Source organism: Prorops nasuta, unplaced genomic scaffold, assembly GCF_024137725.1.
Source record: "Prorops nasuta isolate Cenicafe-Biocafe unplaced genomic scaffold, Cenicafe_Pnas_1.2 PNAS00003, whole genome shotgun sequence".
NCBI lineage: Eukaryota > Metazoa > Arthropoda > Insecta > Hymenoptera > Bethylidae > Prorops > Prorops nasuta.
Genome location: NW_027116800.1, coordinates 8,966,820 through 8,979,998, shown reverse-complemented (window position 1 = coordinate 8,979,998; position 13,179 = coordinate 8,966,820). Strand labels below are relative to the sequence as shown.

At 42.0% G+C, this 13,179-nt stretch overlaps 1 protein-coding gene across 3 annotated transcripts in view; it reads right to left on the bottom strand.

The window, feature by feature from the left end:
• The window catches only part of LOC136785646 (visual system homeobox 2-like), a 42,509-nt gene that overhangs the window by 7,722 nt on the left and 21,608 nt on the right, over positions 1–13,179 (bottom strand). For 2 of the 3 annotated variants that reach the window (XM_066746818.1, XM_066746820.1), the window contains exons 3-4: positions 9,329–9,419; positions 7,895–8,018 (exon numbers count right to left, since the gene is read on the bottom strand). In XM_066746818.1, the coding sequence (XP_066602915.1) occupies positions 7,895–8,018; positions 9,329–9,419 (215 nt within the window). Of the gene's footprint in view, positions 1–7,894; positions 8,026–9,328; positions 9,420–13,179 lie in introns of all 3 variants that reach the window. The other variant, XM_066746819.1, reaches the window with a different exon arrangement.

Here is a 13,179-nt window from a genome sequence, read left to right as displayed (position 1 = left end):
AGCGGTTCCGTTGACAATCGTGGAACGCCCAAATTGCTGAGTATTCCGCGATTTACCTCCGCGATCCCTTATTTATTCGCCACCCGGTAGTCACGCACCATCCAGGGACACTCTCTCTCGATGTGCATTATTGGTCAATTTTTGGGGTGGAACGCGACCAGGCGGAATTGATCGCTTTGTTTGCCGGCAGTTTTACGAGCGGCGACCAGCCTCTCACGAAAATCACCAAGGAATTATATCCAAATGTATCTTCGCTTCCCTTACTCGAAATAATCTCATCTCGTCGTCGAGAGTAATTCACTTTGATTCTCTACGCTTATCCGTCTGCGACGCATTCGCATTTGCCGTGAAAGATTGGGGAGGGGAAGAGGGGGGTTGGGAGGGGGTGATGACAAATATACTAATAAATATGAATTAATATATAAAATATTCTCATTTTTGTATATAGAAAATGAATTATTTGCAGTTCAGGTAGAATGTTCCCATGTGAATTTTTAATGATAGTAATATACACAGGACAGTCGAGAGACGATTGATGAAGGGCTAATTTAATATTGGTCAAGGTCTAGCTGGGATTTGACGGGTACGTTGATGCTCTCCTAATGATAGGATTATAAGAAGGAGAGAGTTTAATATAAATATATGTTGGGGGGTTGGTGACTGTGCACAGGACCGAGCAAAAGTCAAAAGGGGTGGATTTCGAAGGAAGAATCATTTAATCATTTCGACGAGGCGCGCGCGATAGAAAATTCATGAGGCAGACGCGCTACAGCGATGCCACCGGCTACCGCAACCCCATTATGGCCTCCTCAGTCTTTCCATCGAGGGGCGCGAAAGCCCGATGCTCCACGCTCTTTATGTGCGAACGATGCCTCCTTCATCAGACAAGATTATCCTACCCCCATACAACAATCGTTTCCCACTGAATCACTCGCGGAAATCTTCTAATTCGATTTTAATTTGATTTCTGCATGGCACTGGTCTTCTCTCATCGCCAATTGATTCCTGGTAAACGATTCTTCCCGATAATGCAAACACATAACCTTGTTCCATCAATATTCTCTCGTGACTCTATATTGTGAATTGTTATCTCGTCCAGAGGATTCCCGAAGGATAAAGTTGTTTATGTTTATGATGGACTGTAGTCCTTTACCAGAGAGATAGAGGAGGGGTGGGGCGAGGTGGAAGAAAACAAACAGTAGGTCTCTCAGCGAGTTATATTTTTGTGAAATACTCTCGACGTCAGTCACAAAGGTCGCTGAGCTCGACTTTGGCTGAGCGAAACGAAAACGCGACGCGGCTAGTTGGATTTTGAACGTAATCAATTTTGCGAATGCGACGTCTTTTCGACTTTCCGATTGTGTGTCCCTTTCTACGTCAAATTCAAGTGTTTAATGCCTTCGTGTAAGCCCCTCGGCACCGAATGCGCGTGCTCTTCTAAATCCTGCACACATGGAAAGACAGAGAGAAGCGTGTGCACATGTGTTTGTTTGTGTGTGTGTGTGTGTGTATAGGTGCGTGGAACGCGAGAGCTTGAGACAGCGTGTTTTCCGCGTGCGTGCTGGCGCTATCTGCCAGCCAGCCAAAAGACAAAATCAATAATCGAGCGGCTACCAACGCCGAAAATTCTCGCTCGACTCGGTAAAATTACCCGATATCCATCGGGCGATTAATCTTTTTATTTTCCATTCGACTCATCGTGTAATACGTCTCCCAAGAATTATTCCGGAGATTCAGACTGTTCTTCTTCTTTTTTCTCTTTGATGGAAAAAGTTGGTTGCTTCTTCAGCATCGAGGGTGAAATTAAATATGGAAATCGCAGGTGCAAATTGATTGTGCATTGTTCGGGGAGTGAAAGTGGGGGTAGTTGCGAGTACAGTGTGAGAATGCGATGCTGACCGATCGCATTGAGATGCCATAATTCTCTCACCGGCATTAGAGATTTCCATAATCCCATAACGATGATGGCTCGATGAGAAAATATTTATTTTACTCGGCCGAGTACGGCTAATTTCAGGGCTGGACCGTGTTTACACAGCGTTAGTCGCGTCTTTCGAGCGTGTAAACACTTGTATATAGCGTGGCGCTTTATCCTTTTTTCCCCACTCTCTCTTCTTCTCGAGTCCTTCGAAGCTCCTTACCGATGATATCCACCTGTCATACTTTGCCCCACCTCTTCAGCTCTTTCTCAGCACCACAAACCGCGCTCTCTCCAAGAAATCTAATTTTTCAGAAAATAACTCAGAGGGGCAATCATTCTTCTTTCTCGTTAAAATAAACACTCTCGCCATTTCGGTACCTGTAATCCTCGACAATCGATTCTTCCAATTGAAATAACATTCGCTATAAATACACAATGTAAAGGATCTCGATCAACTTTAGCAGAGTCTGACAAGTTTTTTCAATGATTAATTGGACATTGTCGTGGTATATATTTTGATAGTTTGTTATTTAGAAGCGATTAGAGTCAATTATTAAACATAGCGTATATACTAATATATAGGTGACGTTTTCCCCATTGAATAAGACGCTTTCTCCTTCAATCCTCCTTCTCATCTGCTGTATATTCGGATTGCTACTAATTAATCTCACATCGTATTATATACTGCAAATTTTTCGCGTCTGTTTTCTAATTTATATTTTTTCTTGATTTCGTAAATAGAATTTTGCAAATAATGACTTAGAAGGGTCGCTCTTTCTATTTTCTCGTTAAAATTAACATCCGCGCCATTTTGGTATCTATACACAATCTTGACGATTGTTTTTTACAATTGAAACAGTAACCACGACTCATTATTTCAAAATTCGATCACTATGGATATACTATTGTATTAGGATCTAGAACAGCTGCTCGAAGTCCTCTAAGATTGTCCAATGATTAGGCAAATATTGGTAAAACAGGTGACGTATAGTCCGATCCTCCTGAAAATTCTCTTGTCTATCCACACTACTCAAGTTGGCACGAATCAAGTTCTTAGGATAAATCATTGTTTTTCTCGTTAAAATAACCTAAAATGAATTTTAATCTTACTGAAATGTATGTTATTATATGCTAACAATAGGACACAAAATATTAAAGCAGGTCTTAAAAAAGAAATTAAGATAATCACTCTCGCACATTTGCGACTCGCATAATATTATCGACGGCTACCTTTTTCGAATATGATAACAAAAAGTCTATCGTAAAAGTCACTAATACAGAGAGAGAGAGAGAGAGAGAGAGAGAGAGAGAGAGAGAGAGAGAGAGAGAAAGAGAGAGAGAGAGAAAGAGAGAGAGAGAGAGAGAGAGAGAGATTAGGCTCTGTATACCAAGGACTGCGCGAAATCTGGCAAGTTTTTCCAACGATTAAGCGAAGATTGTTGGAGGGGGTGGATTGGAGAGTCCGTTAATTAGGAGCGATTAGAGTCATTAACAGGTAGAGCAGTTGCGAATAGTTGGTCCATTAGGTGGATGGTTGGCAACCGCGGAACTGCGCAGCTTTTGGCTGGATAATCGGGACACTGTCGAGCGAACGAGGAGAAGAAAAGTAATTTTTTAGTAGAGGAAGGAGAGAGGGGGGAGGGGTGGGATGGAGTAGGAAATTACCATAAATTCGCCGTACCAATGGTAATATCGAGGCATAATTTCTGGAGGACTTACGATGGTTGGGGGCCTACTAAACATAAACAAGAGAGAAGGTCGAGTCTCGTCTGGCGAGTGAAAATTCGCGGGTCATTTGAGTCGTTTCCGCGCCATTACCCTTCCTTAGGCGGGCTCCTTGGCGAGTTTAGCAGTCGAGCAGGACGAGCGGAAAGGACCTTGGAGGAAACGGAAGTGGAGAAAGAGAAGCAACGAAATAGCTGCGAGAGAGCAGCAATGGCCGCTACGAGGTTCGAGGAACGTGACTCGCTTCCTCGTTACCTTTTTCCTGCGAGATTATATCCCACTTCGATCCCTCCCTCCCTCCTTCCTCTTTTTATTATTCCTTATCGCTCGAAACGACCAGCAACAAGACTCCGGATCCACCGATCTCTGCTTGCTTCATGCATTCCATGCACTTCGCTACGTGGCGCCGTTAAACCCACAAACTTATCCTCGCCAGACCGAAGCACTCCAGGCTCTCCCAAACCACAATTTATTCCTCCGCAAATATGTCACGTCAAATCTTTCCACAAAACTGATACTCGCGATTCCCCTTTATGGCAACGAAAACTCCACTTATACCGAAAAGTTCTCCTCGTAAAAGCTGCTTTCTCCTAACCTGTCGTCCATTCTAACGCGTTGCTGTAGAGAGGAATTATTATTACAACGAATATATATATATATATATATGCCACTATCGAACGGGCCAATTCAAGCGAATCTTGCAGTGGTAAGATCGTTTTAATGGATATAATAATTCGGGCAATTCGGAAAATGGACGCGGTGGAAGGTGGAAGGTATATATAGTAATAGTGGATCGAATTGCAAGGAGCCTCTTATCCGGTTTACGAGTGTCGGTTTACGGGCGCTCGTCGTATTCCGGAAGTGCCAAGCGTTTACGCCAGCGCCATTTTATATACGCTAGAGAACCAGGGGTGCATTGCTCCGTACGGATTCATGCACTAGAGTAGCGTACGAGTCTCGTGCAATGTATATAGCGCAGTACATCTAAAATTCATTTTTACCTCAAACTTTTTATAAGATTTTCGAGGAAATGCCAAAGTTGAAATAGCGAGTTTGCAGCATGGTGCCGGTTCGTTCCGAGAAAGAGTTTATGTATGGTAGAAATTGGGCGATTAGGAAGAATGAATTAATTGATAATTAGAGGATAATGTCGGGATGACTGCGCGAATTGGCGAAGGAAACGTCGATCGAGTAGAAGAAGCTGGAGGGGGGGGGGGGGGGATTTTTACCTGGCATACTATTTTAACGAATCCTCAATGGCGCCTACAACTTGAACGGGGCCTGACAATGGGGCCCTGTTGTCAGGAAGGGGCCTTCCTTCCAAGAAACCTTTGTCAAGTAACTCACGCGGAACCCGGCTGAGAACCCTCGAGAGCTACGTCGATGACTTGCGTCTCGTAAGGCGTTCGCTGCTACTTCAAGTCAATTTTTTTCTCCTCGACTCGAACGCTTTCCTTTCCTTTCCTTCTTCCCCTTTGCCCCATGCGTCGTACCGCAGACGGATGAGCTGCTGCGATTGTGCCACAGCCACGTCAAAATTCTTCGCTAATGGGCCGTTTTATCCCACGGATCCTCTCCGCCCGTATTTTTCTTACTCGCCAGAAAGTCGATACGCGCGTTATCTTTCATTAACCGGCTAAACATTCTTTCTCTGTGTGCATGTATGTACATGCAATATATATAGCAATAGGGTAGTAGTCCTTCTCTGCATGTTCGCCAGCGCTATTCGACCAATCGTTTTCCATTTTAATATGAGAGGGAGGATGGTCTTGAAATGAGAAAATCATTGTTGTTTCGGAAAGCTGGGAATTACCAGGCGAGGGTGCTGAGAGGGCAGTGATGCGTGAATCGAACGTCTAATTTAATAATAATTCTATAGCGATAGGTGGATATAATTTTGTCCGAGTCATTGCGAGAGAGGTGTAGTGGGTCCCTTGCAGCGTATCGATCCTATCGAATGGACTCGCGCGTGTGTGTGCGTGTGTGTGGCAAGACAGGGTGTAATTTTCGCGCCCCTCTAAGAAGCAATAACCGTCCGACCACCGAAATTACGTCCGTTTGTGGGCGATTCTCGAACCAATCAGTCGCAGCCTCGATTGCCGCTGTGAAAGCGATCGTGATAACGACTCGTCGTCCAGTAATCATTTCTATCAGCTTTCCCTTCGTGTACAGCTTACGCGTCAAACATTCTATCCCCCGTATAATCGAGTATGATTTAAAACCATGTAATTTGGATCGTTTCGATTCTCATCTTGACTCCCCCCCCCCTTCCCCCCATTTCCCACACGCTGCAAATTTTCTCCGTTGTCCTTGTACTATTTTTAAGACTATACTCGTGTTGAGAATGGAAAAGGAGCATGACTAATTAATTTATAATATGTACGACAGGCAAACCGTCCGAGCTCGATCCAATGATTTAATCAAGTAATAACAGCTCACACTTTCGACCTAACAGTCAGGCAGCCTGCTGTCAAATGGTTGAAGAAGGTAATTTTCTTTCGCAGCGGAAACCGGCTTTCCGGCTGGCTCGTTCGGTTCGCTTTTCGGTGTTAAAATCATCAACGATGCTTACAATGAAAATACTTGAGCGATTAGGCGCTTCGATCGTAACGCATTTCTGTTTTTTTCGTGCCTCACTTTTAACTTGGCGCATCGACTCATTATTCCTCAGTTTCGATTGATGATAATATAGAGGAAAAATTCTAAGAGAAACTTTCCTACTTAAAAAATGATTTCAGTAGAATTTCTGTTGAATGGAAAAATTTTAAGAGGTCGGAGTATTTTATCGTTATTACTGCTTTGGGATTTTGTTAATGCAAAGTAGCTCTAATTAATTTGGTTATGCTTATTTATCTTGTACACGTAAACGAGTAGAGAGAGAGAGAGAGAGAGAGAGAGAGAGGGTGATTGAAAAGATTGAGGGGTGGTTCAGTGAGTGAGAGATTCGAGAGAGAATTAGGAGAAAATTAGAGGGGGCGTCTCCAGTATACAGGCAGAAACGGAGCAAGGGACTGATGAACGTAGACAGATAGACAAATAGAAAAAGAAGAAAGATAAGGAGGGAAAGGGGGTGAGAAAGAGAGAGAGAGAGGGGGGGAGAGGAAAGCGAGGGTGGAGGAAATTAGAGAAAGGCAGCTCCCACGCAAAAATATTCCCGTTAACGATTGCCAGTCCCTTCTCCTCGTCTCGCGCTCGTTATATTGTGTCCCCTCGCGCGCGCGAACTTAGAAACAAAAGACGGTGGAAGGCGCGCCCTGATTGGCCGGCCAGTCGCGGCAGGCCGCTCTGATTGGCTCGCGGGACCGCACCCATCCTGCAATGGCCGCTTTGTCGTTCTCTCGCGGCACAATCTCTCTCTCTCTCTCTCTCTCTCTCTCGCTTCCTCACAATCTACCTCCCTTCCTCACTAACTCGTTCGTTCTCCCTCTCCCCTAGCACTTTCACCCCCTTCCACGCACCCTCTCTCTCTCCTCGTGTGCGCCTGCACGCTTCAAGCTGCAGAGTTTCAACATCCCCGTGGCCCAACCGTGCACCACTCTACCCACCCCGTCACCCCCTACCCGATCTTTCCCACCCTCTCGCAAGCCACCCTCTCGTTCCTCGAATTATATCAAAATATAATCACCTACTGGTATATAGTATACGTGCACTCTGCAAACCTACACTATTTCACCCTCCCGGCACTTACACTAACATACCTCCCCCATGCGTAGAGCTGCAAATCTACCACAATATTCTCTATTTTATCACCATACACAGCAAAGTTGAGAAACTTTTATCACTTCGAGTTTCACCGCTCAATCCCTTTTATTATTTCTTCAACTTTCATTGATAAAAGACTAAAATAGAGATAGGACGAGAGGGGGTGGATTTTCTTCCGGTTCCATTATATCCTGAAACCTGGCCTGACTCGTCGATCGTGCCAACTAAACTCGAGAACGGGAAGAACTTTTTGTTTCATTTATATTTATCTTATCCTCATTGTATAATATAACTATATATATATATATATATATAGTATCAGAATTTGGACGTAGAATCGCCAGGTTTGGTGGGTTGGATGGCATTGACCCTCGTTATCATTGGCTATGATGGGAAGTCACAAAGTCGAGGTGAAAAAGTTTCCTTCGGTGGGTATATAATTGGAGGCGCCAGAGTCGCCAAGGATCGCAACGAAATGGGGTAATCGAGTCTTGATGAGGGAATCGACCGAGGTCGAATTTCGTTAAGCTTTTGATCTTAGCTCACCTGTATCCTGTCTTCGGGTAGATCGGTCCTTAGGCTAAGCATTTCGCGTGCGTAGACGTCAGGATAATGGGCCTCCTTGAAAGCTGCCTCCAGCTCCTCCAGCTGCTGTGACGTGAAGATCGTCCTGGAGCAACAACCACATGAACCTAGTTATATGCCATTACAGATTTTCCTCTAAATCTACCCTACACTTCGACTAAATATGCTTCTTTCACTCTTATTGATTATTCTACGCTGCTAAAACCTGCTCTCAGCGTCGTCCCGACAAATCTCCTTTCAAACCGGCCATTTTCATGACGCCTCTGACGCTCATGACAAATAATTCCTGTATCCATTTTTCGTCTATTTTCTCGAGAACGGTGCAACCATTTTTTTCTGGCTAATCAAAAATTTATGACGATGACACGGATGGAAATTAATGGCGTATACGTTTGTTTCTTTTTTTTCGCGTCTGTCGGCGGAAATGGTGGAAATGACAGGACTCGCATATCAGCCGGATATATACAGGAAGCGTAGATTATATAGCTCCAAAGGAAATTTCACGGGAAGACGTCCAATTAGTCGTGCCATTCGGCAAATTGCTGGTTATGCAGTGAATGAGCTGGCATCTACTATAGTGGCCGTACGAATGCTCCGAAATCCAAAGTCATTTTCCAGACGATCATCGCCTTGTTAGGACGGACGTGTGAAAATTGACTACCGTTTCTACTAATTTCACCCAAAGCGTCCTAATACGCCCGCCCGCCCACGAGTCCAGTTCCTCTTTCACGATACTTTGCCTATCTTTCTGCGACTGTAGATTGTTATTATTATCATTATCAACCGTTCTATTGATATTACATCCCTATATATTCTCAGATACGATAGCTACAGTGTATTTGATGGTTCGCAGGGATGACAATTATACTGTGCGTTAATGAATCATTGAATTTTACAGGCGAGACCATGCAATCAGCCTATCTTTCGTAGTTCCATTATTCTTGGTATTTTGAAACGACGATGAAAACGCTTTGAAACGGGCAATTTTAATTTTTGACGTGCTATTTTCCGGTCGATTCGTCACACCGACGTGCAATTATCGGAGCCCACTGATTGCGCTCACAACTGGATGGCCGTTCTAGAGTGTCGACTACAAACTGTCCGTCGAACAAAAATTCAAATCGATTGCACTCGAAGGATTGAAAAATCGTGCAAAGGCACCGACCAAAAGCATAAAATTGTCTCTTTCACTAAATAGTCCCTGCTCTTTCCCTTCCCTTCTAAAAAGCCATTGTTTAAATCAGCGTAAAACTCGATTGCTCGGTAATCGCTCTACCCTTGTCATGCCGAATAAAATATCAATTGCTGAAAAATGTGCAATAATTGAATCGAGGCGACAAATTAGAATTTTCTAGGATTATTCTATTGGAATTAGCGGTAACTTAAGAGACTCACCTATGACGACGCTTCTTCTTCTTCTTTTTACTGAAACCCGAGAGACCGTCGACCGTGAAGTCTTTCCCAGATTCGATATTGTGCCCGACACCTAGATCAATGAGAGAATAACATCCATTAATTTACGACCATTGATTTGTGATTTCACTTCCACCGTGGTGCTTGCTCTTTTAAAAATTTCCCCAGATATTCTGAGAAACATTACTTTCAGCTACTTGGAAAAAATTACGCGTAGTGAAATATTATATATATACAACTAGAAAGCTCTTACGTTTCATAGAATTTGAAGCTCATTATTTTAGGGCAGCTGCTGTAATTGATAATTATACACGCTGTGTTAAAACGATACGTATACAATTCGTATCAGGTTACCTATTATATACGATTTGCCAATGAATATAATTTTTTCGCCAGAGATATACACTGTTTTCTGCAAAAATTCAAAAAGCTCTTCTATCAACTCGATTTTGGATATTAATGATTCTCATGCATCCCAACATGAGCAATATTCATAGATACGAAATTCTTGTCGAGATGCTTTTTTTCTTTTTTAGAATTGTAAAAAAAACTTAAAGATAATGTTACTATATTTTTATGGATGATAAGTATCTCAGAATTTTGAAAAAAGTTTATTAGCAATGATATTTTATGCTTCTTCTAATAATGTACTAATAGGCGTCTCTAAATTGAAGCTGTCTTAACCTCTCGTTTGCATAATAACCCTATAGTCACGCTATTTTGCAAAATCATGTTCGACATAAATTCGATATATTAACCAAGCCTTATATAGGAGCAGTGGGATGAATACGTCCCACCTCTTTCGTTTTAATATCACCACATTTCTAATCATGTTTGACATTTACTATGCATATTAGTTACTTTTTAGGCACCAAATTATCTAAGTTATACAAGTTTTATATAAATTGTGGTAGTTGTTATAAGTAGATTAAGTAAAACATATTGGTTTCACTTTATCGTGGTACCTCATCAATCAGTTCTTCTTTTCACGAATTTTATATGAATATATGGTATTACAACATATCATTTTTTAAACTTTTCTGAAAAAACAGTTTAAATACTGGAAATCTGAAGAATTTTAGATTTTATAATGTATTATAAATATACAACAAATATTCCAAATTAGAGTGGATAATTTATCTACTTTCTTCTAGAATTAGTATTTTGTTTTGTTTTAAAATTTTTCCGGGTTCTTACTAGTTTTGACGTAAATTAAGTAAATTACCCGCTATATGTGAAATGAACAATGTGGAATTTTGTAATTCTAATCATAGAATAATTGTAAGCCACAATGCTAAAAATTGATATACCACAAATAATTTTCAAAATTTGTTTAACAAGAAAAAATACCGTTAAAAGGTTTGAAGAGGGATAGTAAAAATTAGATTGATACAAACACACTTAAGCCTAAAATAGTTAACCGATTATAAATAAAATTAAAGCCGGAGTTGAATATTTCTATAGAAGCCAGCAGTTTCGATTAAGCAGAATTTTCCTTGCAAACAAAGTGCATTGGTATAATATATCTATAATTTTTGTTAATTATAAAACAAAAAAGAATCGATCTCGAACAAAATCCGTTCAGTATTTTTGTCTTTCGACCAATTATCATTTGTGGGGAGTGCTTGTAAAAAAAAAAAAAAAACAAGGAAAATAGTGGAAAATGTCAGAAAGCTAGTTCTGCGTGGCGTTATGCGCGGATTTTCATCTGGAAAATCCTCGCTCCCCAATTAGGGAGCGTCGAAGCGACCGCGCTCGACCGTTTTCGTTCGAATGGACGAAATTTCCGGGCACTCGCTAATAACAAGCGTTTGCATGGTAGTACGTATATATACGGTAATTTTCCAGAATGGGGGGAGCCGAAGCGTACGCGTTGAGAGAAAAGGAGAGAGAGAGAGAGAGAGAAAGAGAGACTACTAAATATATATATATATATATATATATAAAAGCACAAAGCTGTAGGTAGACACGAAGCTCAACAGGATTCGCGTGGTGTCCGAAAATAATTATCAATTATGAATTAATTTCAAATTAACGAGCGAGAAGCGTGGCAGGTTCGTACAATGAGTTGAAGCCCTTCCCCGAGGCTAACTCTCGTTACTACTCTCCTGCTACTGCCCTTCTCTCGCTCCCCTCCCCTCTCCCCTCTTCTACACGCGTCTCACCATACCTAGCTAATTACCTATTAATTATAACAGCTTACTTCTAATTATACGCTCCACAACTAATTGGACTTTGTCGTCGTAATCCGTTAAATTCTCGCCTCACGAATATCCATTCTTCCTAATTCTGTTTCTCTACATTATATATACATATATGCTACACCATATTGGCCAAATGACCTTTCGTCGTTCTTTTTATCTAAACCCGACGTATCGTCCGTCGGTCTTGATGAACTCTCTACGCGAAAGATACACTAAATGTACGTATATGGAAGCAAAAAACAGCATAACGTTAAAAGTTTTACAGGCTTCTTAGATAAACCAGCATAGGACTGGTAACATATGGCAGTATGGAAGTAGCGTGCGTTGTATTTAAAACACCATGCACATGCACGTCTCATTCTCCTTCTCTACTGCGCGGCATTTTTCCAGCGCTCTTTTTTTTATTCAACTTTGTATTTTTTCCCTTTTAGTTAGCGACACTCAAGTAAGCCTATTACTCATGTAATTTCCAAAGCTAGCAAAGCGTACCGTGCTATGCGCGCCGAGAGATTAAGAAGCTCGGGGAGAGGCTAATGGGTAGCGAGCGATGTTTGCTTAAAAACGTCGCACGAAACATTCTAAACATTTTTTTTCAATTATACCGTGAGCTAAGATGGTCGGGAGGGGGCCATTAACGTGGATGAAAAAGGAGGAGGAGGAGGAGGAGGAGGAGGATGAAATGAGAGCGAGTTAATGGAAAACTGGACGAGGAAGAAGGAAATGCAGTTCCGTGAAAAGCAGGAACGAATAAAAATGGGTGAAACGGAAGAGGGTGGAGGGAGTGAAAATAAACATTTCCAGGGCGAATGTATTATGTCTAGATGTATGTGTGTGTGTGTGTGTGTACAAAAGTTAACGGCGACCGCCATATACTAGGTGCGCATTGTTTTCAAGACTTCTAAAGAGGCCTCTTTAATTCCCCTGTTTTTTCTCGCTGCCTCCTCCATCCGGATTTTTAAGTGCGCTTATTTAACTCGGTGCTATCGAACCGATCGCTTTACGAGTCGAGAACCACGTGAGAATAACGAACGCGAAAAATCAGGCGCGAAAAACGAAAGCGCAGCAGAGAGCCAAACCCACCTCGTGCCTTATTATCGATGCGTGGCAAAAGAGAGTATATATATATGCCATAATAAAACCCTCGACTTTTATGAAACGCCACAAAACCGAGAAAGGAGGAGAAATACGTATGCTCCTATTTTAGAAATATCCGATAAAACGCCAAAGCGATTAATTAAAGTGAAAGAGAATAGAAGGGGAGGGGACGTATACGAGGAAAATACTGGAACGCGTCAATTTTTCATTGACGTCGTTTTATCGGAATCGTGAATGAAGATGCGCTTTTGTAGTTGGAGAAGGAGGGGGGAAAGAGTTGGGATAATAGCTCCTTGTGGAAAAACATCGTATTTTATCTTGAGTTGTTTTCGTTTCCATGGTAAATGGCCGGTAGCATGAAAGTGATCGATATTACTCGGAGCAGCAAGCGGTAGGATACCTAAGTAGGAGCCCGTAACCGAATCGATTAATCAAATCCAGTTAGCTATTAAGAGAGAAGTAGGATGCTGAGCCGATCTAATGTATGGAGCGTTAGCTGGAATTCCGATCGTCTAATTCGTCCTGGATCTAATC